This window comes from Uranotaenia lowii, chromosome 2, assembly GCF_029784155.1.
Source record: "Uranotaenia lowii strain MFRU-FL chromosome 2, ASM2978415v1, whole genome shotgun sequence".
NCBI classification, from domain to species: domain Eukaryota; kingdom Metazoa; phylum Arthropoda; class Insecta; order Diptera; family Culicidae; genus Uranotaenia; species Uranotaenia lowii.
In genome coordinates, this window is record NC_073692.1 from 93,849,780 (window position 1) to 93,873,851 (window position 24,072).

The 24,072-nt window shown below is 34.6% G+C and overlaps 1 protein-coding gene across 4 annotated transcripts in view; it reads left to right on the plus strand.

The window, feature by feature from the left end:
* The window catches only part of LOC129749308 (uncharacterized), a 113,577-nt gene that overhangs the window by 56,966 nt on the left and 32,539 nt on the right, over window positions 1-24,072 (plus strand). For 2 of the 4 annotated variants that reach the window (XM_055744246.1, XM_055744247.1), the window contains exon 2: window positions 19,703-20,326. The exons of the other annotated variants lie outside the window; for them this stretch is intronic. In XM_055744246.1, coding sequence (XP_055600221.1) covers window positions 20,245-20,326 — 82 coding nt within the window. In that variant the 5' untranslated portion in view covers window positions 19,703-20,244. The remainder of the gene's footprint in view (window positions 1-19,702; window positions 20,327-24,072) is intronic. 4 annotated transcript variants of the gene reach the window in all.

Genomic DNA, 24,072 nt, shown 5'->3' on the forward strand with positions numbered 1-24,072 from the left:
TTGCCAAGTTCTTACTTAGAAAGCAACTGTCTGAGCCGGATTCGGTGATGTCATTACCACTCGCTCTCATTACTAGCTACAAGATCCCGTGCTTTTCAACTGATAAGGGCTGACTTATGGCACCTTTGCAGTTTTATTCAGTTACCAAACACTGGATCTTGAAGTAGAGTTCAAAAATGGCACACAGAACATCGCCCCTTCAACGGGCTTTTTGTGATGAACTTGTGCCGGTACGAAAAGATACTGCTGGCTGACAGGTTGTTCTACAAACAACCGACGTCACCTTCTTGATTGCATCTTTTAATCTGGCGAAACGGTGAAACGAGAGCTCTAAAAGAAAGAAAAGGCAATGATAGTTTCAGATAAAACTACCTTATAAAGTTGGCAGTTATAAGAAAATCGAAACCTTAGAGCGTCCACTAATGAATTTTAACAGAATACAGTTTTCATCTCTTTATCTAAGCAGTACAGTCGAAACTCGATATGTGTTTGTTATCACTAGTCCGATTAAGTCGGAGATGTGAAATTGCACTTCTCTAGATTAAAACCTAACCAGAGAACTAGTGTGGGTGCCTGCAGTTTAATGAATTGCACTACGTGACTATCGTAGGAAAGCCGTAGGACTAGTTCCAAGATGGTAATTTTGTATGCGATTATTGTTACAAGATAAAGCTCTCGGTTAACAACTATCGCCCGGCGCGATACGATAACGGCGCAGTTTACTTTGGAATTGCGTGTTTTTTTTTTTGCCGTGATGTCATTTGTTTATCTTGCAGATAAAGTTACAGATAGGGTACTTAAAATAAACAACACGGGCTCTGGTAGGTGTCTTTGTTCTATGATAGTTATACAACTTTTATCTGCATGTGAAATTATGAATACAATCATTGACTTTAACATTCTTCCCAATACATTTGAAGGTGGAACAGTTCCCTTATTCAAAATTAAAGTTTTCCTTTGCTCTCTATAACTTTTAAACTGACGAAAAACCTTAAAATAGTAATTTCCGATTGAAAACTAATGAAGCTGTGTCGTGATAAAGGCGAAACATTAGAACGCCCACTCATCCTTCTCAGCAGAAATTAAGTCTCTTTTCCGAAAAACGAGCGGTTTCCCGAAAAATGACCCAGAAAGTTTATTTTTGACCAAACATTTTTTTTTTCGAGATAACACCCGATCTTAGCGATTCATGCATTTCCAAGTAATTTGGCATCGAAATTTAAATTAAGATACTCCGAATTTCCTTGAATCGTACGAGATTTTTGAATTCTGATGTCGATTTTTCCAACTTTATGAGATCATGAGATATTTTCCCATACATTCATTGCCACCCTACTGTACATGTTTAAGAGCAACAGTGTTGCTGGTCAAATTTTTCTTGTAAGTATGTTGGTTATCCACCATGGATGCACGGATTCACCGCAGTTTCTGCCTAAGTATTTGTTCACGCGCATTCTTAAGATTATTAAGTTCGACAAATCTCCAATGCTCCATACCCTGACTCTTTGGCTTTGTATAAACCGTTATGAAGTGAATGTATTGCGTGTTTTAATGTAGGTATATTTTGGAAGAACGCGTCAATCAGGTGGGCTAGTTTACTTACCGGTATTCCTGCATCCGTGTATATACCTGGCTAGCTGACAACTGATTTTACATTCTTATTATATAGTCAGTTATATGGGATGGAATTGCACCCAAAAGTTTTCTCGCCGATACCGGGAATTAAAACCAGTACGCCTGACATATCAAAACCAGACTCGTACCAATCTATCCGCTAGACCACATCGGCGTTAACAGTGTTGCTGGTCAAATCTTGGGTCTAAATTAATCAAGATAGCCACTATTAGATCCAATCCAGTGTATATATGTATATCTACCTTCCGTAAGGTTTATTTAAAATCAATACCATCATAAGAAGCGAATTTTGTGCTCTTTAACTTTTCGAACAAAGTAATTTGTGCATTCTAACGTGTGAAGAGTTCTTCACGATTCTATTCAAATCGCTTCTTATGACTATTTATTACAGGATCGCAATAAGGTTCCCGTACTTTCCAAACTGCTTGAAAACCGTTGCCCTGCTACTTATTAATCAAATCGAACTTCAACTTGTGACATTCTATGGAATCTTGAAAACAACATCATATAAACAAAAATTCAGAATTGGTTCGAACTTGCCTTCCATGATCTCAATACATTTCTTTAGACAGTTGCAAGTCTTTTCGACGATGCTCAACTGTATTTTTTCCGTAAATGACTCACCAGAGCTATGTCAGTGTTTTTTTTGTCATTTCCGGTACCTCATCTTGAAACACAGAGTTTTTCCTACCAGATGGATTAAATAAGATGTATTTTTTAGGTTTTTAGCACTAGTTTGTTGTACAGGCGAGTATACTAGACCCTAAAGCCCCAAAAGCGAGAAAACTACTGTTTACAGATGATAAAGGTCGATTTCGCGGAATCCGTCCAGCTTGAAGTCTGCTGGAGCTGTGAATCCATCTGAACCTAAGTGCTCTATAGTGTCAGTACGTCCAGTGTTGAGTCGTAAGAAGCATTGGTCTTGAAGTTACCCTTAATAAAACACAACAGCGGTCCTTCCAGGGACACAAGTTCGGTATTTTCGGAAAATTCAAAAAAAAAAATTGACATTTTTCTTTTGCTGTAGAATATTTCTGTAGAATCTTTTGAACAATAGGTGGTAGTGAAGTGGCTCAGTTTTAGACAACTGTTAAGAGTTTAAGTTGCGAGCATCGACGAATAAATGTTCCGCTTTTTGGAAAAAATTCTGGAGGTCTTACGAGGGTATTTTGAGCAACTTTTGGGAACTTGTCACCCTGTGTATTGTTTATTAAATGATCGGAATTGATTTTATCAATAGGACAGATCGAGGATACTTAATCCTTGGGGATACTTGATGGAATGTCTAACATAGATCAAATTTTCAATAAAATTTACCAAATAGAACTAAACAACAAACCTGTTATCTTAAAAAAATTTGAAAGTTTTTTTAGTTATTGCACTTTATTTGAAAATCTTTCAAAATGTGACTTAAAGATCTTCTTTTATCACTTTAAAATGCTTCCATCGAAAAAATTGAAGTAAAAATATTTAATCCAATATGCCAAACGTTATATTTTCAAAGCAGTTGTAAACTCTAAATTTTCTACAGATTTTTTTTTCAAAATGTATTTAATGGGTTCACTTGATGATGATTCACTTCCCCGATGCCAAAAAGATATATTTTTGAATGAATGTTGATTGCTAAGCATCAAATCATAAATTACAAATATTTAATCTATGACTCACATTAATCCAATGAGGTTCGAATAAAAAGGATTGAGTCCTGTGCTTTTATCTAAAAAGAAGAAAATTGCGCCTTTAAGTATGCAATAAAAATTGGGTTGTAAACAAACTTTCAGAATTGTTTTTGACTGACAATTATAAACTGTGAAATGGAAAAGAATATGATCAAAAAATGAATGGTTCGTTTATCTTTAGATTTTGCGTGATTTTTGCCAAAACTTAAAGCACACTCCTTTAACTTTCTATCTAATTTTTTATGCTTAGGGGAGAATGAGGATACTTGATCCCTGGGGATACTTGATTCCTTAGCTATATCTCGAAACTGGAATGTCTTACAAAGATCAAATGTTCTAGAAAAATGTGCCAAAATGAGCAAAATAACAATGCTTGTAGTCTAAAAATTAAAAAAAAAATAATTGTTTGAGTAATTGAACTTTGTTTGAAAAATTTCCCAAAATGTAACTTGAAGATCTTTTTTCATCACTTTAAAATGTTCCTTACATGGGAAAATTATGAAAAAAATATTTTTTCCAATGTATCAATCGTTCGAGCGTAAAATGAACTTCAAAATGCCATATTTTCGAAGCAATGGAAAACTCTCAACTTTTTTCAGAAAAAGTTTTCTAAAATGTTGATTATGGGTACAATTGATCCCCTAGAGTTGGGTACAATTGATCCCCCTTCCAAACGGCATATTCTACTTCTGAATTGATCGTTATGATTGCTGATTACGAAATTACTAATATTTATCCAAAAACTAATATTTATCAAATAATTTTCTGAAGAAAAGAGCACAAATAATTAATTTTCTCTTAATTATAAAAAATAGCACCTTTAAGTATGCAATGTTATTAGCGTTGAGACAAAGTTATTGAATTTTCTTCTTATGTCTGCTATAAATTGTGAAATAAGAACAAACATGACCAAATTAGTCAATTAACAATCTATCTTGGGGTTTTGTTTGATTTTATACAAGGATTAGGGCTTCCTGAATAAAAGATCAAGTCTCCTTCAATAGGGGATCAAATCTCCCCTAACTTCATAAAAATCGCAATTTTTTTACTCCCACGAAAATGCTTCTAGTTCATCAACGGGTTCAAGTATCGTTCTTATTTTTGGAGCATAGAAACTTCAAGTTACAAGCTGTCAGAAAATGTCAAAGATGGCGAGTTGCTAAATTTTTCCAAAAAGATATGGTGAAAATAAGAAAAGGGGATCAAGTATCCCCACTCTCTCCTATTTGTAAAGGCCAAACTTTGTGCTCTTTTGGTTTTCTCCATTTGAAATAAAATGATATGCTTTATGGTCACATTATTTTTGTGTTATTCAGCCTTTACATTTTTGTCTTATCATTTTTCGGTTTTCTAGGAACTTTTCTGAAGTTATGTCTTGCTAAAGAGAATCGAATTCGTAGACAGATTAACTAATGGACACGAAAGTTAGAACACAAGAAAAAAGTTTCTTTTTCCACTTTTGTATTACAGATTTGAATCTTGTTATGCAAACTTTTGATGTAAACCATATGAGTCCTAATTTGGGCAATGGTTCCTTCGGTAGGCTCACCAAATATTTTTACAACTTTGGTTATTCATTCCGAATTACGCCGTTTTTTTTCTAGACTACCTTACTGTAAATTAGGGAGACAGCCAAATGAGTCAAGTTAAATTTCACAAACCGACCATGTATATTTTGTACATTGACTCTTAAAACCTGACTTGTGCAAAATTTTCGTTAAATCAGACTTGATATAGGAGTGCTCAAAGTTCCAATTTTTTTAACCTCAAAAATCACCAGAAGGGGGAAAAAGGCTATCGGAAAAATTGAAATTTTATCTTTGATGTCAAATGACTTAAAAGCGCATAACATGTCGAAATCTGTTGTTATCGCGAAAAAAAAGAATTTCAGAAATCACGTTAGGAGGGACCAATTGTAATCCGAAAAATCGAAATTTTGATTTTAATGCCTAGTGACTTAGAAATCCATAAAAGGTCAAGATCTGGTGTTAACTAAGAAAAAACGTTAGCCATAAATCGACTTTCTAGAACTCAGTCAATTTTCCAAAGTGATTTTCCACAAAACTGCTTAGTCCAAGAAAGTCGATTTTTGACCGATTTTTTTTTTTCTGCGAGATAACAACAGATCTCGACGTTTCATGCATTGCTGAGTCATCTTTAAACGCCTTGAAGCACCCCTAAATCAAGCCCAACTGAACTGAAATTCTGCACAGGTCAGTTCTCTAGGGCCAATCTACAAAACATATAGTCGGTTTCCGATATTCGATTATGAAATTTTTCCCATACATCCATTGCCAGCCTGCTGAACATTAGACTTAGTCGATATTATGGTGTCATTTTTGAATTTCCCAAACCCTGGGGTCTTAAAAGCTTCGTTTTGTCGTGTCAACATCATTTTTGTTTCTTTTGTAGAACCGAGCTTGCTTATGGATTTAGTGATAATTTCTCAATTTTTTTTAATGAAATTTTTCGCTGGACGACTTTGTCGAAGACCGTAACTCCGTATTTTATTGGGCAAAAATCCTTTAAAATTTTGTGCAATCTATGAACCGTATGAACTTTTTAATTTGTTTCATTTTTGTGACAATTTTTTATCAAATTAACATTCAAATTCAATCGATTAATTTGGGAAAACAAATTTTTTATTCTCTGCTTCTTCAGAATACCATTTCTGAGTAAAGATGTGTGGATTAAATCGTAAATAGCTCTTCACACGTTTATGTAAAACATTAAATCTGTTCAGTTAAGTTTGAGTGCCCAAAAATATGTACCTTTTGATTGTATTGATATAAGAAAAACCTTACAATATTAAATTTAAAACAGTTGAAGTTAAAATTAAATGATTGATTACATTTAAATCAAGTAAAATTAAAAAATATAAGATCATTTAATGAAAATTTTATGATCCAGAATTTAATTTTCTATAAACTCTTTGAAAAATGAACTGATCGCGTTTGCGGAACCTTTAAAAATAAATTTTCTGTTGGCTCCTTACATTAGGATCTATCATTTAGAGCAGTGTTACCACATTGAAAGCGGTATTTTCGGAATTTGCCATATTTTCAGGGAAGTTATAGAAAAATGACAAAAACGCTGTGAAGGTTTCATTAAAATTTATTTGATGATGTAAGTGATGTTTGAAAAAATAATTTTTGAAAAGTCAAAAAAAAGATTCAATATTAATCGTTAGTTTTTAAAGGAAGACATCAATTTATTTTAATTGCATCGTGTTTTGAGACAATTTCACTTCAGAAATAATCAAAATCCCTATATAATATTACTAGTTACGAAAATATGAACGTTCTAATCCGAAGCGTACATTAATAAACATGTTAATTTTGTCTTTAGAGATTTCTGAGCAACCAAGTGTGTTCTTTGAAAATAATAATGAAATTGATAGAATAGGACTGAAATTTAGGATTAAAAAATCGGTTCAGTGAAAAATGAGAACAACGAGGCAAAGCCAAATTGGATGTTTTTTTTCTGAATTGTGGAAGTGGTCGAAACTTTCTTTTAACCCTCACAAATGTATGCATCCGTGGGAGGGTTTATTCTTAACCCTTCATTTCATGATATTTTTTTCTCAAAAATCAGTCTTAACAGTAGGAAATAATGTGTATATCAAGAAAAAAATTTAAAAAAAAGGTTTTCTTCTTCTTTTCCATACAAAAATTGTTGCAAATTTGTTACTTTTTGAAAAGATGGGTTAAAAACTTCAAATATTATTGAAGCAGCTCAATATAATCATACTTTTAGAAGCTTTTAACATATAAAAAGAGTATATTTTTTGGGCCTTTTGCATTCGTTGACGGCCACAAGTAATTACCAAAACTTATTGACCTACTGTTAAAATTGTGAGAAACGAAAAAAAAAATCCCCTCAAAAATGAATTTAACACAATGAAACCAGTGGACATTTGTTGCCAGAGGAACCCCAATAGACTACGAATTAAATTGAAATGACATAAATTTGGACGGGTATTTTGCGAACGAAGGTAGATTTATCAGCAATTTTACTGACCAAAATACTCAATGATTCCTCTGCTGTACGTCAGGGACGGCTTAAAAATACCAAATTCACCAGAATCTTTGAGTTTTAGAAATGTTCCTTGACCTTTTAAAAGATCCAGACTAATTTGCAGCTCATTCGGTCAACTAAAACAAGAGGTATTTTACCAAACCTCAAGTTCGTATGACATTTTTACACCTTTTATTTCAGCAAAACTCAACAAATCTTTGAGGAGTAAGAATGAGTTCATTATCAAGTATTTCTAACCAAATTTTTACGTTTGGATAAAAATCCTTAAAATCAGTATGAGATCGGTATGTTTTGCAAAACTTCGCCTTAAAATTCGTATAAATACAAGTAAATTGGTATGAATGGCATCGCTGATTAGAAGGTCGAGCCCTCAGATTCGCAAACATTCGTCAATGATTTTGGTTTTTGTATTAATATAAATCTGGCAATCTAAAGATTCGAAAATGTGTCAAAAGACGTCAACTTTTCAATCCACTCTTCAAAATGTTTCTGAAAATTCTGATGGTTTATTGATTGAATAGTACTTTTTTGTTTCGATTATAGTCGTTTTTACATCTGTATGTCATTCGGGACTTATATCAACGATGCAGTTGGCGGACAGTCATTGAAAAACTTATCCGGTACAACTGTGAACGATGTTTATTCTTGGGCTTGAACTCTCGGACATCGGCTCAGGAAGCAACTGACTTGCCAACTGAGCTATATCACAAGCCCATATTGAAAAATACGGATTTTATAACTCTTGAGCACTAAGTGATTTTTTGTTGGCATTTGGTAGCTGGCCTTTAAGCTTTTTCCGAAGCATGCATTTTTGGATTTTTTTTTTCTTAGACTTTTAATAACTTAAAAATGGATAGTTGTAGATAAATATTGTATATTTGCATATTTGAGCTACATTACGAGGTTTCTTAAAATACAAATCGTTGAAAATCGGTAGAGAAATATGAGAGATATAGCGATTTTATGCGAGGAGTGCCGAATTGACACTCAAAGTCTGATTAGGGATTTTTATTGTCTGGGCTTTTAAGATGCGTCCATAGAAAAGTTCTAATGCAAAATTAAATATTTCATGAAGTTGTTGAGGGTCTCAGAAGATTTTTTTTTGTATTTGGATGCGCCTCAAGAAAGATGCAAGTCAAACTTCCAATAGTGTCATATTAACACTCAAGAGCAGATTAGAGTATATTCATTGCATTTGCGCAACTGTGAGGCAATGTTTTTGGCCTATGAGACATCAATGACATCTTTAGTTTTTTTTTTTTTTTGTTTCGATTATAGTCGTTTTACCATCTTTATGGCATTCGCGACTTTATCAACGTTGCAGTTGGCGGATCGTTATTGAAAAACTATCCGGTACAACTGTGTTCGATGTTTACTCTTGGGCTCGAACTCGTGGACATCGACTCAGGAGACAACAGACTTGCCAACTGAGCTATATCACAAGCCCACATCTCTAGTAAATTTGTTATTTAATTTCAGAGATCACAATGTTCCCAAATAGTACAAGCAAAACTTCAATTCAAGCTCTTTCAACCCGTTGAAAAATGATCATCCCCTATCGGAAGGAATTCCCAATAAGTGGCTCGTCGTCGTTGCAGTTTACTATTTTAGTAAACAAAACAAAACTATCGTCGCTGGCCCAACGAACTGACAACCTGAAGCCGGGGCAAAATTGTTTTCACAACAAACCGTAGAACCGGTTCGCGGTATGACAAATCTCATCCGCTCGATTGGAAGAAACATAGCAAAAAAAAGAAAAGTTTTGCTCAGATTTAATCTATGGGCGTGATGCAATCTAATATGCATACGATTGTATCGCGCCTATCAGGATCTGACTGGCCGGAGTAAACATTCCCATGAATGTGTGCGCGGGTGTTGACTACTTTATCTCTATGGATGGGGCCCTGTTGAGAGAGAGGAAAAAATTTAAGCGCAAAAACCAATGAATTATTAATGAGAGACAACCGAGTCGGCTGCCGGCAGCTGGCTGATGATGACGATCCGACACGATAGCAGACGACCGGGTTGGATTTTCAGATCTCGGCGATGTGGCGTGATCGATTAAATTTGGGTGAATGAAAGTTTTTGATCAGTTGTGGGAATTTTCGGTCCGATAGAAACCAGGAGAAAATATTTTCGCCGTTACAAGTTACAATTTTTCGGTTTGGCTTTGACTGTCATAGTCTTTTAAGGTAATTTATTACTTTTTTCATACACATAAGACTTCAATTTAAAAGGTTCTTAACAAATAAGCTGTATAATCAAGTAGATACTTAAAAAATATTCTTTAACATTCAAAACAGTTTGCAGCCAATAGGAAATAACATATAGATAAATTATTTTAATATTGTTTGTCAGTCAACAATCCACCCAAGATCGTGAGCAGATAACAACAAACTCGCTAAGTGCGATCGGTGACGCTGGTGTCTCTTGAATTATCTGTTTACAGCATTTGTTAGCGTAATTTATTGCGATACAACGTTCTAACGACAATGTTCAGTTTAATGACTTTTGAATCTATCGAACAAGTTATTTTTACGTGACAACAGCGAAGAATAGCAAACAAGATCGTTAGCATAAATCTCGTCAACAAATGTGAAAAACAGAAAAACTTAACTAAAATTTCGCAAATACAAAAACAAAATAACATTATACAAATAATATTTACTCAAAAAGCAATTTTATACTTTGATTTGCGAATTTGAGTCTAGAAATCAAAGTTCTTATTTGAAAATTGACATTCATTTGATTTATAATAGGTACACAAGTTGCTAACGTTGTTGACCATTAAACTAACTAGATTAGCATCTGTAGAGAGTGTCGTCAGTTTTGTCGATTGCTGATAACATGCATAAGAAGTAATTTTCATAATAAGGTGCGTTTATTACTGCCCTAGTGGATTCTTATCGGTTGTTTTCAATCTGGACAAAAGTTCAACCATTTTATTTTATCAGCCGCCAATTTCAGTTTATATTTATTCTTTGAAAATTCCTGTGAATCAAGAGCAAAACTTGTTTGTCAATAATGCGTGTGCGGCCTCAGTCAGTGGCCTGTATGTGACTCATCCATCGCTCAGAGGAACGCCCGTAAAATATGATAATCAGCTTCCCGCGGTTTTGTACAAAAAAAACGGTTAATTATTTTTAATGGATTGATTGTATGTAAACGCTTTGTATGTCGCTTGAGGCTATAAAGGTACAGTCGCGATATTTTTTCATGAAACTTTTATACAAGCTAGATAAGCTTATAAACTCTTCATTCAATGAAGAGTTTATAAGCTAGAAAACCTAAAAAACTCTTCATTCAATGAGTTTTGAACATTTTGCGGGCACTAGAAAAAGAGATATAGTTATTTTAGTTAATGTATTGAAAATTTAGATTGCCTCACAAAATTAGCTATTACTTTTTAAACAAAATTACATTTTAATCACAAAATATGATGAGATTTTGTTAAAAAGTACATTCTAGTATGTGGCCAAGTTATATAACAATCGATTTGAATATGAGGTTGGTTTCAGGGTAACATGCAATTTCATTCCAATGGACGGATGTATGATTCAATACATTTGTAGATCCAATCTATTGGTAAAACTACACAAGTCAAACCATCAATATCATCTTAGATCATTGTTGAATTTAAATCATTTTGAGAATGATAAATTTCAAATACGAAGAAGAGAGCGCGAAAACATTGATTCCTTACATACAATTATCAAAAAAATTAGGAAATCGCCTGTTGCCTCGAATACAACTTCGTTTTCGTTTCGCTTCCATTTTTGCACTTTTTTTGCAAAGTCATCACCATTACAAATATTTTGAAAATAAAAGTTTTCACTGAGTGGTCCACATTTTCGAAGACCACTGGTAGTTTTGATTTCTGAAAAAAAAATATTGAAGTTTTCTTATCTTTATTTGTTTCCAAATCTGCAAAAACGAGAATGTTTATGAAATTTAAGAGAAATTTGAAACTATATTAAAATATTAATATATTTTAACTTTAAGCAAAATCGTTTCCCAGTCTTCAACAAAGTGGATAAATGAGTTAAAATCATTAATATCAAATACTCAATGATTTCCTTGAATGAAATCAGAAATAGTTGCAATCTTAACTTCTCCAGTTTCCATAAATTGTAGAATTTACTTTTTTTTGCAACGTTTTAGAACATCTTGGCATGGTCTGAGTCCATGATAGTAAATAAGGGCTTTTTGTTTCATGTTGGTTTATTAATTTATTAGTTGCGAATTATCAATTTTATCAGTATCAGTAGATAAGTCAGCTTTTCTCTGAGCCAATGTCCACGAGTTCGAGGTCACTTGTAAACATCGAACCCAGTTGTACCGGCTAAGTTTTTCAAAAACCTTCAACTGTCAACGTCAACTGCAACGTTGATATAAAATCACAAATGTCATAAAAATGGTTAAATTACAATTATTGAAACAAAAAAAAATTACCCAAAACTGAACAATTTTGAAATTTTGACACGCCATATCACCCAAACTAGAGATGATAGAGAAAATCTGACTAATGATTTCAATTGAGGACGCCACAATCTTTCAAAATCAGTTATTGAAATATAGGCACCCAAAATGCTTGTCCGCGGTGTAGTATTCAATATAAAGAAATCAAAAGAATAATAAATTAAAATATAAATAACTTGGAATGTTTTTTTTTGGAAAAGGAAGGGGGAGGGGTCCCATACACATTTATTGTAAAAAACTTACAGAACTCAATCGATTTTCAAACAAAAATGATCATACCTGGAACACAATAATGTTTTTGAAGTCGTGAAATTATTTGTAGCATTATCTTATCGTTTATAAAAAGGTGGGCTCCTAAACAAAATAGATTTGGATTTCTGTCTGTCTGTCTGTCTGTTCTCTATAGACTTGAAATCTACTGAACCGATTTGCTTGAAACTTGGCAGATGGGGGTTTTGGAGGCCGGGGAAGGTTCCCATAATAGTTTGGGACCCCTCCCTATCTCCAGAAGGGAAGAGATATTTATTTACATAGGGAAGAGAAGATCTCTCAGATAAATGTTCAGTAGATTTTCGATGTTATCACTGTTTGATTTTTCGATACTCGCTTAATTCACTATCGATTTGATCACGGTTATTGTTTCGATTTTATCACGTTGTTTTTGGAAATCATTAAGAACTCATTCGCCATTATTTCATTTTAATTTCAAGTTTCGCCGAATTAACGTTCATACCACTATCACGGTGTTTTAAGCGTGATAAAGTCGAAAAACTACTGAAATTTGATAATATTATTCTTTTTTAATTAACGACAAACCAAATTTTGTATGGGAGAATATTTCAGTACGACAAATGTTTCTACGATTGTTTCGTACCCCTCTCTCCTTCAAATGGGAGCGGGGAGGGGGGCTTCTATACAATTTTTCGCACAATTTGAGAATTAATCAAGCAAACGGAACAAAATTTGACTTGCGAGGGTATAAGGGTAGGAAGGATATTTTAAGGATGGTTTGAGACCCTTCCTGCTTTCCAGCGGGGAGATAGAAAAGGGGGAGGGGCCTCCCATGCATGTTTTTTGCAAAATTCGAGATCTAATTAAGCAAATGGAACCAAATTTAACATAAATGGTTATTTGGGTACGAGAATTTCTATGATTATTAAGGACTCCAGCCTCTTCGATTGGGGAGATTCAAAAGGGAGAAGAGAGTCTTCCATACAATTTAATGCATTTTAAGTCAAGTTTCTATAATATTTGAGACCCATCTTTCTTGGGGTCACTGTGGGGGATAAGAAGGGGCGAAGGGTCTCCCTTTTATGCATTATTCTTGAACTAAACGAATTATTAAATCAAATTTATCATGGAAGTATATTCGAGTTCGAGAAATGTTATTTCATGTTTCGAGTCCCTTTCCTCTCTCCACCCGGGAGGAGTGCAAGAAGGAGGGATGTTGTCATAAGATATTAAGGATAACCTAAGAACTCATTATTCAAATAATATGGCAAAGGGTATTTGAGTAGATTTTTTTTTCTATGATTGTTTTAGGCTTCTTCCTCCTTTCACTGATTCGAAGAGAAAGGTGAAGGGGATTTCCCATATATTTTTTTAATTGAATCGAGTGCTTATCTAGCAGATGGTAACAATTTCGGAAAAGTATTTCAATAAAATAAGTACCGTAAACTGGGGGTACTTTGATCACCGGGGTAACTTTGATCAACATGAAATTTTTGCAGATAATCATCATGAACTAAGCATAAAGTTAAAATATCTGAAAACTGTTAACTACGTTTGAAAGCCTATAAATTTAGTTACGAATAAGCTAAATTTGGTTTTTATTAGAAGATTTTTGATATTCCTAATAATGTAATTTTAAAAACTTAAAATATCTGGTTTTTCGAAGGCTCACAAACAAACATCCCTCCTGATCAAATTCAAGCATTTAGGAGCAAATGGGTTGTTTAATGTGAAAGTTCAACTTTTTTCTTTGTTTAGGTTTAGTTTAAGTGTTATTTTTAAGGTCATTTGGTGATAATGTTTTTATATTGGAAAAAAAACGGTGTATTTCCATGAGAAACCCCGTATAGTAAAAATGGCTAAGAACCTATCAAATGGTTCAATTTGAAGAAAAAAAAAATACATGGGAACAGTGCGAGGATCTAGGGAATTGCATGAAGGTAAAATTTTGTTTGTTTTTTAGGCCAAAAAAAAATTGAGAAATGTTTATAATTTTTACCCCTAAATGTATGCAGCAACATGGTCCATCTTTTGACTATAAATGTTTTTAAAAAAAAAACGTTGAAAAACTGGGTATAGTCCTAACAGAAATTACTGTTATTAATGTTTATGCTTTGTGTGCTTATTGGCACCATAACAACATTTTTGAAGATGTTGCGGTACTTAAAAACCACAGTGATCAAAGTCACCCCGAAACTCGAAATCTGGTTTTGTAACAAACATTTAATTATTACCACCAATGTCTTTTGAATTTACTACAATCAATGATCATGTTTGATACTCCTCACCTCAGTAAGGGTTTTAAAAATTTTAGATATTACGAAAAAGCAACACCTACCAAAATATTCAAAAATGAATGAAAAAAGTGATCAAAGTTCCCCCAGTTTACGGTATTTCTAATATGATTTGGTTCCCCTGACTGGAAAGGAAAGCGACGAGAGCTGTCATGCGTTTGTTTTGAACAATTTAAGAGCACATCAAATATATTTAATCAAATTCTAATGGGGAGACTATAAAAGTACAAGCAATGGTTCTGTGGTAATTAAAAACCCGTTTTCACCTTCCAGTGGGGAATAAGAGAGGGGAAAAGAAGTTCCGCACAGTTTTTTGAAAACCTTGAGAACTTATCCAACAAATGGGACCAAATTTGAAAGAAAAAGTGTTCGAGTATGAAAAATGTTTCTTTTTGGAGATGGAGAGATTTCAAACAGTACAGAGCCGGGAATGAAGGAAGTCTTATCGTTAGATTTTTAAACTTTTCATGCTAAAGAAACCATATTTTACATGAGTGTTTTTTTTAAGATTCAAGACCTTTCCTTCCTCCAGAGGAAAAACGGGAAGAAGGAAAGTAAGTATAGCTCGAAAACTTTACAAGCAAATATAGCCATATGTGAAATTTGATGTTATTTGGTTACAAAAAATTTTGTTATAGCAGTTCGTGAACCCTCCTCACATTACAGGGAAGAAAGAAAAAAAAAAATTTTTTTTTTTGTTTCGATTATAGTCGTTTTACTATCATTATGGCATTCGCGACTTTATTAACGTTACAGTTGGCGGATCGTAATTGAAAAACTTATCCGGTACAACTGTGTTCGATGTTTACTCTTGGGATCAAACTCGCGGACATCCGCTCAGGAGACAACAGACTTGCCAACTAAGCTATATCACAAGCTCGAAGAAAGAAAAATAAAAATGAGCTCTTAATTACAAATTAAAAACCATTATTGAAAACCAAGTTTCAAAGCAATCATTAAAGAGAATCTAATCTTCTTTGTATTCCAATAATAATTTAATGTAAAACTCTCACTCTGTAGCAAAGCACACCGGTTCAGCTAGTAGTTTTAATAAAAATTGATAAGCATAATGCGTTTTGTCTTTATGAGGTTATTTATTGATTTGGCCAGTTTTGCAGAAATGATGGAAACTTACTTATTCCAATGGTAGCGATAGCAACCTTAACTGTCCATCTGCACGAAAACTGTGTCTAAAAAAGCAATATCTAGTTTTTTATTGCGATTATACCTTAGGGTGTCCGTTTTACCCGACTTTCATAGATAATAATAGTGTTTAGAGTGAATAACACAATATAGCCGCAGTGGACTGTCCCCTAAACAAAGATAATGATGTTTTAAAATCGCGATACTATCAAAATAGCATTTTTTATACTGTTTTAATGAACATGGTCGGTATTTATACCGATTTTAGAATTTTTCATACCGAATACCTATTTTTCCGGGCATGAAAATACAGATTTCAATGTTACCCTGTATGTGGTACTTGCCGGTTTCTCGGTTATCCATTTTATTTCTCTCATGAACTCAGCTCAGCTTTCTCAATAATTTCTTTGTTTTAGACTTTGTTCGATACACGCCACGCCAGTTCGTTACCCATTTGTTTCATTTGCTTATTTAAGCAATCATATATCCTAATGAAAAAATTTGTCCTGATACCAGATTTGAACGTCGGCTCTTCGAGATGATAGCCAAACATGCTATCACGAGACCACACTTAGATGCTGCTCTCCTGGCAACTGAAATTCTTATGTGTTATAAGCTTTCTAGAATACCGTAGCATAGGCGCATGTTCATTATAACTTCAAAACATTACAAAACGCAATATAAAACAAACAACCATTTGAATAATATTGGCTTTTAAAAATTATAATTCCATTTACATTTCTTTTAAGTATAAATCATACAGTAGCACAGTAGAATTAATCTATTATCCTTCAAATTTTGGTGTGAATAAATATCATGTTGGATGCACAAAATTGAAGTATCACATTTGACGTAAAATTAGAAATGAGAAAGACACAAACGCTTGAAGCCATAAATTTTCGAAGACATAAATTTACATTGATCAAACCACTGCTTTTCATATAAAATAAAATTATTTTACACATTAAACTATAGTTGAGGAAACGGGGATTTTTCAGTTAAATGATTTGAAAACGTTTTTGAGCCACATAAATTGGTACTTTATTTTTGTCATCTTTCACTTTCACTAAAAACCATTTTGCATTGCTTGCAAATTTTTTTAACAACAGACATTTTTGCGGAAATTCTTCAACGCCCTGAAGTTAAATTCCTCCGGTCGAAGATCAGTTTTCACTTAGCATCAATTCGCTCGTATTACTGATTCTATTTGATAACAACTCTTCGATCAATTGAATTTTACCAAACTAGTTCACTTATAATGAATTTAAAAAATCCGCTAATAAAACAAAACAAATTAGTCAAACGATCTAAAATGAGATCATTTTCAAATGAGGTTGATTAAAATTAGAAGTTTTTGGCTAGTATATTTTTTTTAAATTTTTTTTTTGTGTGAACTACATGAATAACCTAACATAACTTTCAATGTGTGATAAATTTTTGGTAAGTGAATACAGTTGGACAACATTGTTTAAGGGGGGGGTAGGGTCTAACACTTTCAAAAAATCGATTTTTTTATTTTTTTATTTTCTTATTGTAAAACATTTCAAGAATGTTGTGTCAAATTTTCAAGTCAATTGAAGCAAAACTGAAGAAATTATAGGCCTTTATCTCCTCCTATCTAATACTGCAAGAAAGCAAGAGCAGAAACTTCAAACGCGTTTTTCTCGAAAGCACATTTTTAAAGTCCGTGGACATCGTCATTTGAAAACTACTTATCCGATTCTTTTCAAATTTGGAGCATATTTTCTACATATAAAATACGAGACCCCAACGTTTTTCTTTTTTTGTTTTTTTACTTTTGGGAGATTTTACAGATAAAAAAGGGCGGATTTTTTAGTGAAAAATCGTAGTTTTTACTTCAAACAGCCACGAAAATTTCATAAAAAAATTTTTAAGTTAAATAAAAACGTTGGGGTTCAGAAAAACATCTATTAAAAATATTTTGCTCTGATTTTTTGACTTCAGATGATTCTGTGCTGAGATACAGTGTCCACCGCAAATCCTGTTTTTTAAAAGGCTTCCTCGAAAGTGCTCCGTCACCGGCTCATTTTTCAATATTTTTCTTCGAAAAAATTACTAAATGTTCTTTTAACATTGCTTTGTATAATGCAAAAAATTTGAATACATTTATTTGAACGATAGCTCTAGAAAAAAATCGTGAAAATGGTGTTTTTTTTTACCCGTTAGACCCTACCCCCCCCTTAAAGGGACATAACTGTATCGATCCATAAATGATCTTTTGAGAGTCACCTTAAAGTTGTTTTGAGTTAAAATTTCAATTAAAAATTGTACATTTCATCAAGTTCCCAAATACAATAAATGATTTAATGCTTATATGCCCTTTCGTAATCTTTGTTCACATTTCATTTTCATGAAATGGCGGATGCAGTTGACATGTCACAAAAAAGGCTATTTGGCGATTACGTAACTTCATGTCCACAGAAGGCAATTTGAATCCCTTTTTGTTACTTTTATACTGAGGCTACTTGAAGAACATTTTGTAACTTTTATGCTCGCATTCGAGAAAATTCGGTACAGATTCCTTTTTGAACCATTGTGAAGCGAAATTCGAACTGTTGAGGCACGCGTTCCAGTAGATATGGGACTTTTTTTTTAAAGAAATAATTATTCTTTTTTTTAAATATTTCTCTATTCGTACCAATTCATCATTACTTTAATTTAGGTGTTCAGTTAAATAATGAACTGTCCAGAGCCCTATAGTTTACTTATCACTAAAATTTATTTATTCGACTTATATTTGCTGAGCACAATCAAGTATTTTTATGTGGGAGAACATCCTGTAATGTCAAAAAATTTTTAAACTTTAAACTTAAAACTATTTTTAAATTTAACTTATTATAAAGGGATAGATATGGGACTTAAGGTTGCTTGGAAAAAGACGATGTCTCAATGAAAGAATTCTAAAACGCCGTTTTACTTGCATAGAAGCCATTTTGACAACAAAAGAGAGAGCGCCTAATACAAAGTAGGCACATTTACCAAATACCGGTGGCAAAATGAAAAGGGCTTAACATTTTTCTCAAAAACTCCATCCATGGGATTTATGCTTCGAAGAAGTTAAGTATTGTTTGGTCGTTCCACCCATTATAATGTCTTGATTATAATTTGTCTTTATAACGTGTTTTTTTTTAAATATATCATGCAGTCTCCCTAATATGGATGAGATTTAAATTTACATTTTTCTGATCCTTTCCTTTGAATGAATTTTTAAATTTGTTCAGAAATATAAAATTGAGCCCACATATACGAATAAGTTAACTTACGTACCAGTTAAAAGCATATAGTAACATAAAACCTACTTTAAGCTTCAAGAGATTACTCACAGTTTGATACTTGGTCCATCAGTTTCAATAACTTTGAGAAATGTTTTAATGATTCAGTTTTTGTGGTAACTTGACACATACTGGAAGTGAAGTCATATATGTACCTTTATATACACCAATTTACAAAAAAAGCAGTATCTTCTGGTAGACTTGACAGAACAAGTCGATACCGGAAATAACCCTTTTTCCTGCGATCTACTGGGCAGCTCACTCGAACGCATCGTTGCAAATTACTCATAACATGCTGCTCAGCCAAGGCGAACCAACAATCGGGCGGGTGGCATCCTCAGCCGCCATTTGTTGCAAAACCATTCAGAAACCAATTACTCACAAATCGTTTGCGCAAGCTAGCTAGTTAGTTAGTGGTGCCGCAGACCATACCTAAGTTTAAACGGTAGCTTAACCTGTCCAGTTCATCCAGATAAAGTTTTAAAGGCGCCACATATTTCCCCACACGAACGGGCTAAACCAAACCAACTCAACAACGAACGGTATTAACCTACTACTGCCATTCTCGCCTGCATATGTGCTGCTTGGTAGCTTCCGAGCTTCATGCAAGTTCCTCCAGTAGAAAGTGTTCGCTAGATGCGATTGTTGGCTAAACTAATGAGTTCAATTGCTTCCGCCCACCTCATCATCATCTGGCTTTCCAGCTCCCTCGACTGCCTCCGAGTAATCTCATTATAGTAATCAAAGAGTGTGTTTTACTGTCTCATATACCGGTTTCCCTACTATCCCGAATCGCAATCACTCTCTCCGAGCTTGAGCGCGATGGAAATACGCCTCTCACTGTACACTACACTAGCCTTAGTCAGTCGCGCACACCTCGGGAAAACTCATCCAGGCATCTCATTTCCAGAAACCGGTCGAAAGCTCCCTAGTGCACGATCAAGCTCAGTCTAGACCGAACCAGCAGCCGGGCAGCTGGAGAAGGGAAAACAGTGAGCAAGCTGAGCCGAGCGATAGATAGCGATACTACGAAAAACTTGTCGAGTACGGATTAACTGCCGCAAGTGCCAAATCGAGTTACGCCGGGATAGTCGAGTGTTTTCCGATTTGGGTTTCGAGAGTAATGAAAGTGCCATAACGGAACGTTTTAGCGACAACATCCACATTAGGAGAAAAATCAATTGCTTAGTGAAAATTTAATATCGGAGAAAAAACTTGATAGTCGATAGCATCAATAGAGTCGATTCAAGTTTAACTGGCAGCTTTGGGTGAAGAAGAACTAGGTCATCGCGGTATCCCGAGGGACAATTTTCCCATTCGGGTCGACTTTCCCCAACCAAGTCGGGGGAAACCAGTTTAGCGTTTCCTTTACCAAATCGCCTGACTAGCTACTTAAGGGTACAAAATAAGCATTAGCCCGACAGAAAAGCGCCAACTTGGCAAAACTGGTCAATGTCAATGTCGATGATGGGAGATATGGTTCAGAGAAGTAGAACGATCTACTTGACCAACAACCCACCGGTAGTGCCAACAGGTGAGCGACACCTCGCGTGTTTTGTTTTTGTTGATTTTGTTGCTGTAATTGGTTTTATGTGTTTGTCATTTGTTGTTGGCTGTTTGTGTTTGACCTGCAGTTTTGGAAGTCTGTTGTTGTTATTGTTAGGTGACTGACCGGTGGGCTCAGGTTCAAGGCCTAAATATGTTTTTCTATGGTCTACTTTTCTGTGTTTTTAACGCCTAAAGTATTGTCTTAGCTCCAGCATAGGTTTTGTGACTATGGAAGTGATAATTACTAAGCCAGAGTGTGAGGCGCCGGAATTTAACACGCAATATTCATTAGAACCCAACGACTGATCATTGCGTCGTCATGTGTTTCTATTACAGTTTGTTAGGCTCTACAAATCTAACTGTACATGATTGATGCATGCTTGTTGTGTCGTGTTTGAACCTGTAGAAAATCAGAGAGCCTTAGCTCTACACGCAATTGATGCATTTTTTTTTCTGCTCCCGAACGATGACGCAAATTTCACACGGCGCGGCAGGTCGGTGACTGTCGGGAATAATTATGAAGTTTTACTTTCTATAGATTCTGATGAAATTGTAACAAATTTCAGCGTCATGTTTTGAACTGAAGCTTTCCGAATAAACGGACTCATTGCTAATCATAGATACTTATCGAATAGTAAATGTTTCAATATCTACTCATTGAGTTGATGGCGGCTAAGAAGTGTATAGGAAAAAAATGCAACATTTTGTTTAATAAACAATTTTTGAAAGCATGGATGCAAATTGATGAAATTTTCAGTGAAATTACCTAGTTATGTAATGTAAACGTATACAAAATTTGGTGACCAACTAATGAGTGGATTTTGAGATAGCGTCCAATACTGAAGTTCATTGACTAAATTTTTTGGACAGGATCGAGAAAAAATCCAGCAAAATCCCAGTGGAAGACCTAAAAACAGCTGGAAATCAACAATTTACATGGTTAATCATTTATTAAGTCCTAGAGGGCGCAAAAGTGAGCTAAAAATTTAATAAAAGTGAGGATTATTGATTCCATTAAGTGCGAGGAATGTGAGAGGTTTTTTCAAGCTCAATCTAAAAATATGAATAGAGGAAGTAACAAAATGTCATATTTTTCTGACTGATTCGTCAAGCCTACTTATAAATTTGCTTGAATTTTTCAAGGTAGAAATGCCCACCATCAAAATAAACAAAATACGGTGGTCAAACCGTGCGCAAAATATTTGGACCGCTTGTGAGGAGATATTTTGAAAAATTTCGTAATGGACAGCAGAATGAACTCTTCAGTGGTCACCTGGCAGGATTCCAACCAGAATTCTATCGTTGACATGTCTCACCTGTATTTTTCGAAGCTGAACAAGGAGGAAAAATTGAAAAAAAAAATTATGGGCCCTATAACATAAGACGAGTCACGAGTCATTTTACTCGATTGACCCATTTTGGCATTAAAGTAGTCGAATCGAGTCAAACTTCAGTCGAGTAGCTCGACTGAGTCGACTGCTTGAAAGTCCGTGACTCAGCTGTCACGATTAAGCGAGCCAAGATTGTTTTGATCTGGCCCTGCAGCTGAGGTGCCAGGTGTCCTGATTTATCAGGATTTGTCCTAATTTTCGAGAGACCGCAAATTCTAAAACGTTCAGTTATTCGGTGAAATCGTTCGCAAAAATCCGTAATAAATGAAATGTGCAAAATGGACGTCGTCTCCCAATGCATGAAAAAAAATAAACTGACTGAGAAAACTGCATGCCTCGTGGATTTCAGGGTACCGTTTCCTGAGAGCTGCATCGAATTCGCCAAAATGCTTTAATTAGCTAATGGTAAATATTTTTTGTCTTTTGTTTTGATTTTCGTTCGATTTCCATATTTCTTTTATTGTAGACCCCAGAGCAGTGGGCAGATGGTGTTAAAATAATCGAAATCACGAGCTGATCCTCGACAAGAACCTATATCGGAAAATGCTGGCAGCAGCACCCCGAATGTGGGGCGCGCAGCACGCAACAGCAGGACCTTTTCGGGAAAGTGCTTGCAGCAGCCAAATAATATTCCCAATAATGTGTGGTTCGAAATAAACGTAACAACTGAATCCTTCAGGGAGAGTACTAGCAGAGTTTGGCCTGTAATTAATTGATAGTCTCCCGAACAACTTAACATTATTACTACAACCTGTAAAAAGCAGTAAAACACACGCACGCATGCACACACACACACACGCACACAATCTTGTGAAATTTTAAATAAAAACACTTATTTTCATTTCCCAATCTATAGCATTGATGCATGGTATGGTTAAGTTTTATTGAGGAATGTTTTCCATCTTTCTAATTTACCGATTAATTCGAAAGCATAGGAAGTTGTCTTTGTTTCAAAAGGATTAATTTTTGCTTTGTACAGCCACAAAAACAATTTCTGTTCAAAAATTAATGAAAGGTTTGTGTATAAGAATATTACCATTTATTGTAACTAATCATAAGTAAAAATAAATTATTTGATACAATTAATAAAATAAGTAAAACAATCTCCATCGTTTACGGAATTTTTCTAGGTCATGACTTTGATTTCACAATATCAGGCCTCTCGAAAATCAGGACAAATCCTGAAAGATCAGGACACCTGACACCCCTGCTGATATTTGACACAAAGGGCTGAAGTAAGCAAACATTTCCGTACCAAGTTTTCAGTCAAGAAACCCACAGGAAGAAGAAAATTGAAACCAATGAAACACGTAATGGGCAACATGGCCGTCTTCATTGCAACAATTTCAACCAGCGGCAGTTTTCTAATAATCCTTAAAATGATATCTGCGGCTCGGGAATGTCAATCAAAGGGATCTTTGGTAATATTAATAAATTATGGTGGGGCAGAAAATGCAGAGTTTGCAGCATAATCCTTGTTAAAATTGATTCTAAATTTGCAGTATGACAACAACAGATGTGTTTGGCAACCAAAATGTTACCCTATTTCGAGTCTGTTATGGGGTGAAGTGTTTAATTTCGGGAACCACACTGACGTTCTGGTACCAAAATTTGGTACGGTGCGTTTGTATGCGATTTGACAGCTGGTTCAGTCCTCTGATTTGACATGAGGAAATATTTCAAGCTGTTTGAAAAAGGTCAACATGACAGTCGCCATTCGAGCAGTTTCACTCGACTACCATAATACAACATTTTGCTCGACTCGTCAGTGACTGGAGTCGAGTCGAGTTGCTCGACTCGTTTTATGTAATAGGCCCCTATGTCTAGTACTTGAGCAGGCTAACGATCTATGGAAACTGCAAATTACTCGGTCTTTCATAACGATTGACACGATGAATACCAAAAAAATACAAAGCAGACTGCCTCCAAATACGACCGTTTTCTCTGCAAAGCACATGAATAGGTCCCACAAAGTTTAAACTCTGTTTAAGTTGGATCTGGAATCGTGCCACTAGGCGAAAATTTGGGGTGGAGTAATAAAAAGTCAAGTATATTGCTTTTTTTTGCCAAAGGAGGACAATCGTCTAAATTTGTTATAACTTCGACAAAATTCAAAATTCAGTAAACAGCAAACGTAATCAAAAATAGCCTTGATTTAAAAAAAAGGTGGTTCGTAGTATGCATTATAGATGGCGCACGAGTTGCCCAAAAATTAAAGTCCAAAAATTTCTTCATTCGAAGCTATCTCAAAAGCCACTTGACAGAAAATCACAAAAATTAACATATGTAAACATTACATCACCAGGTAACTTTGATGGAAATTTCATCAATTTCCATCATC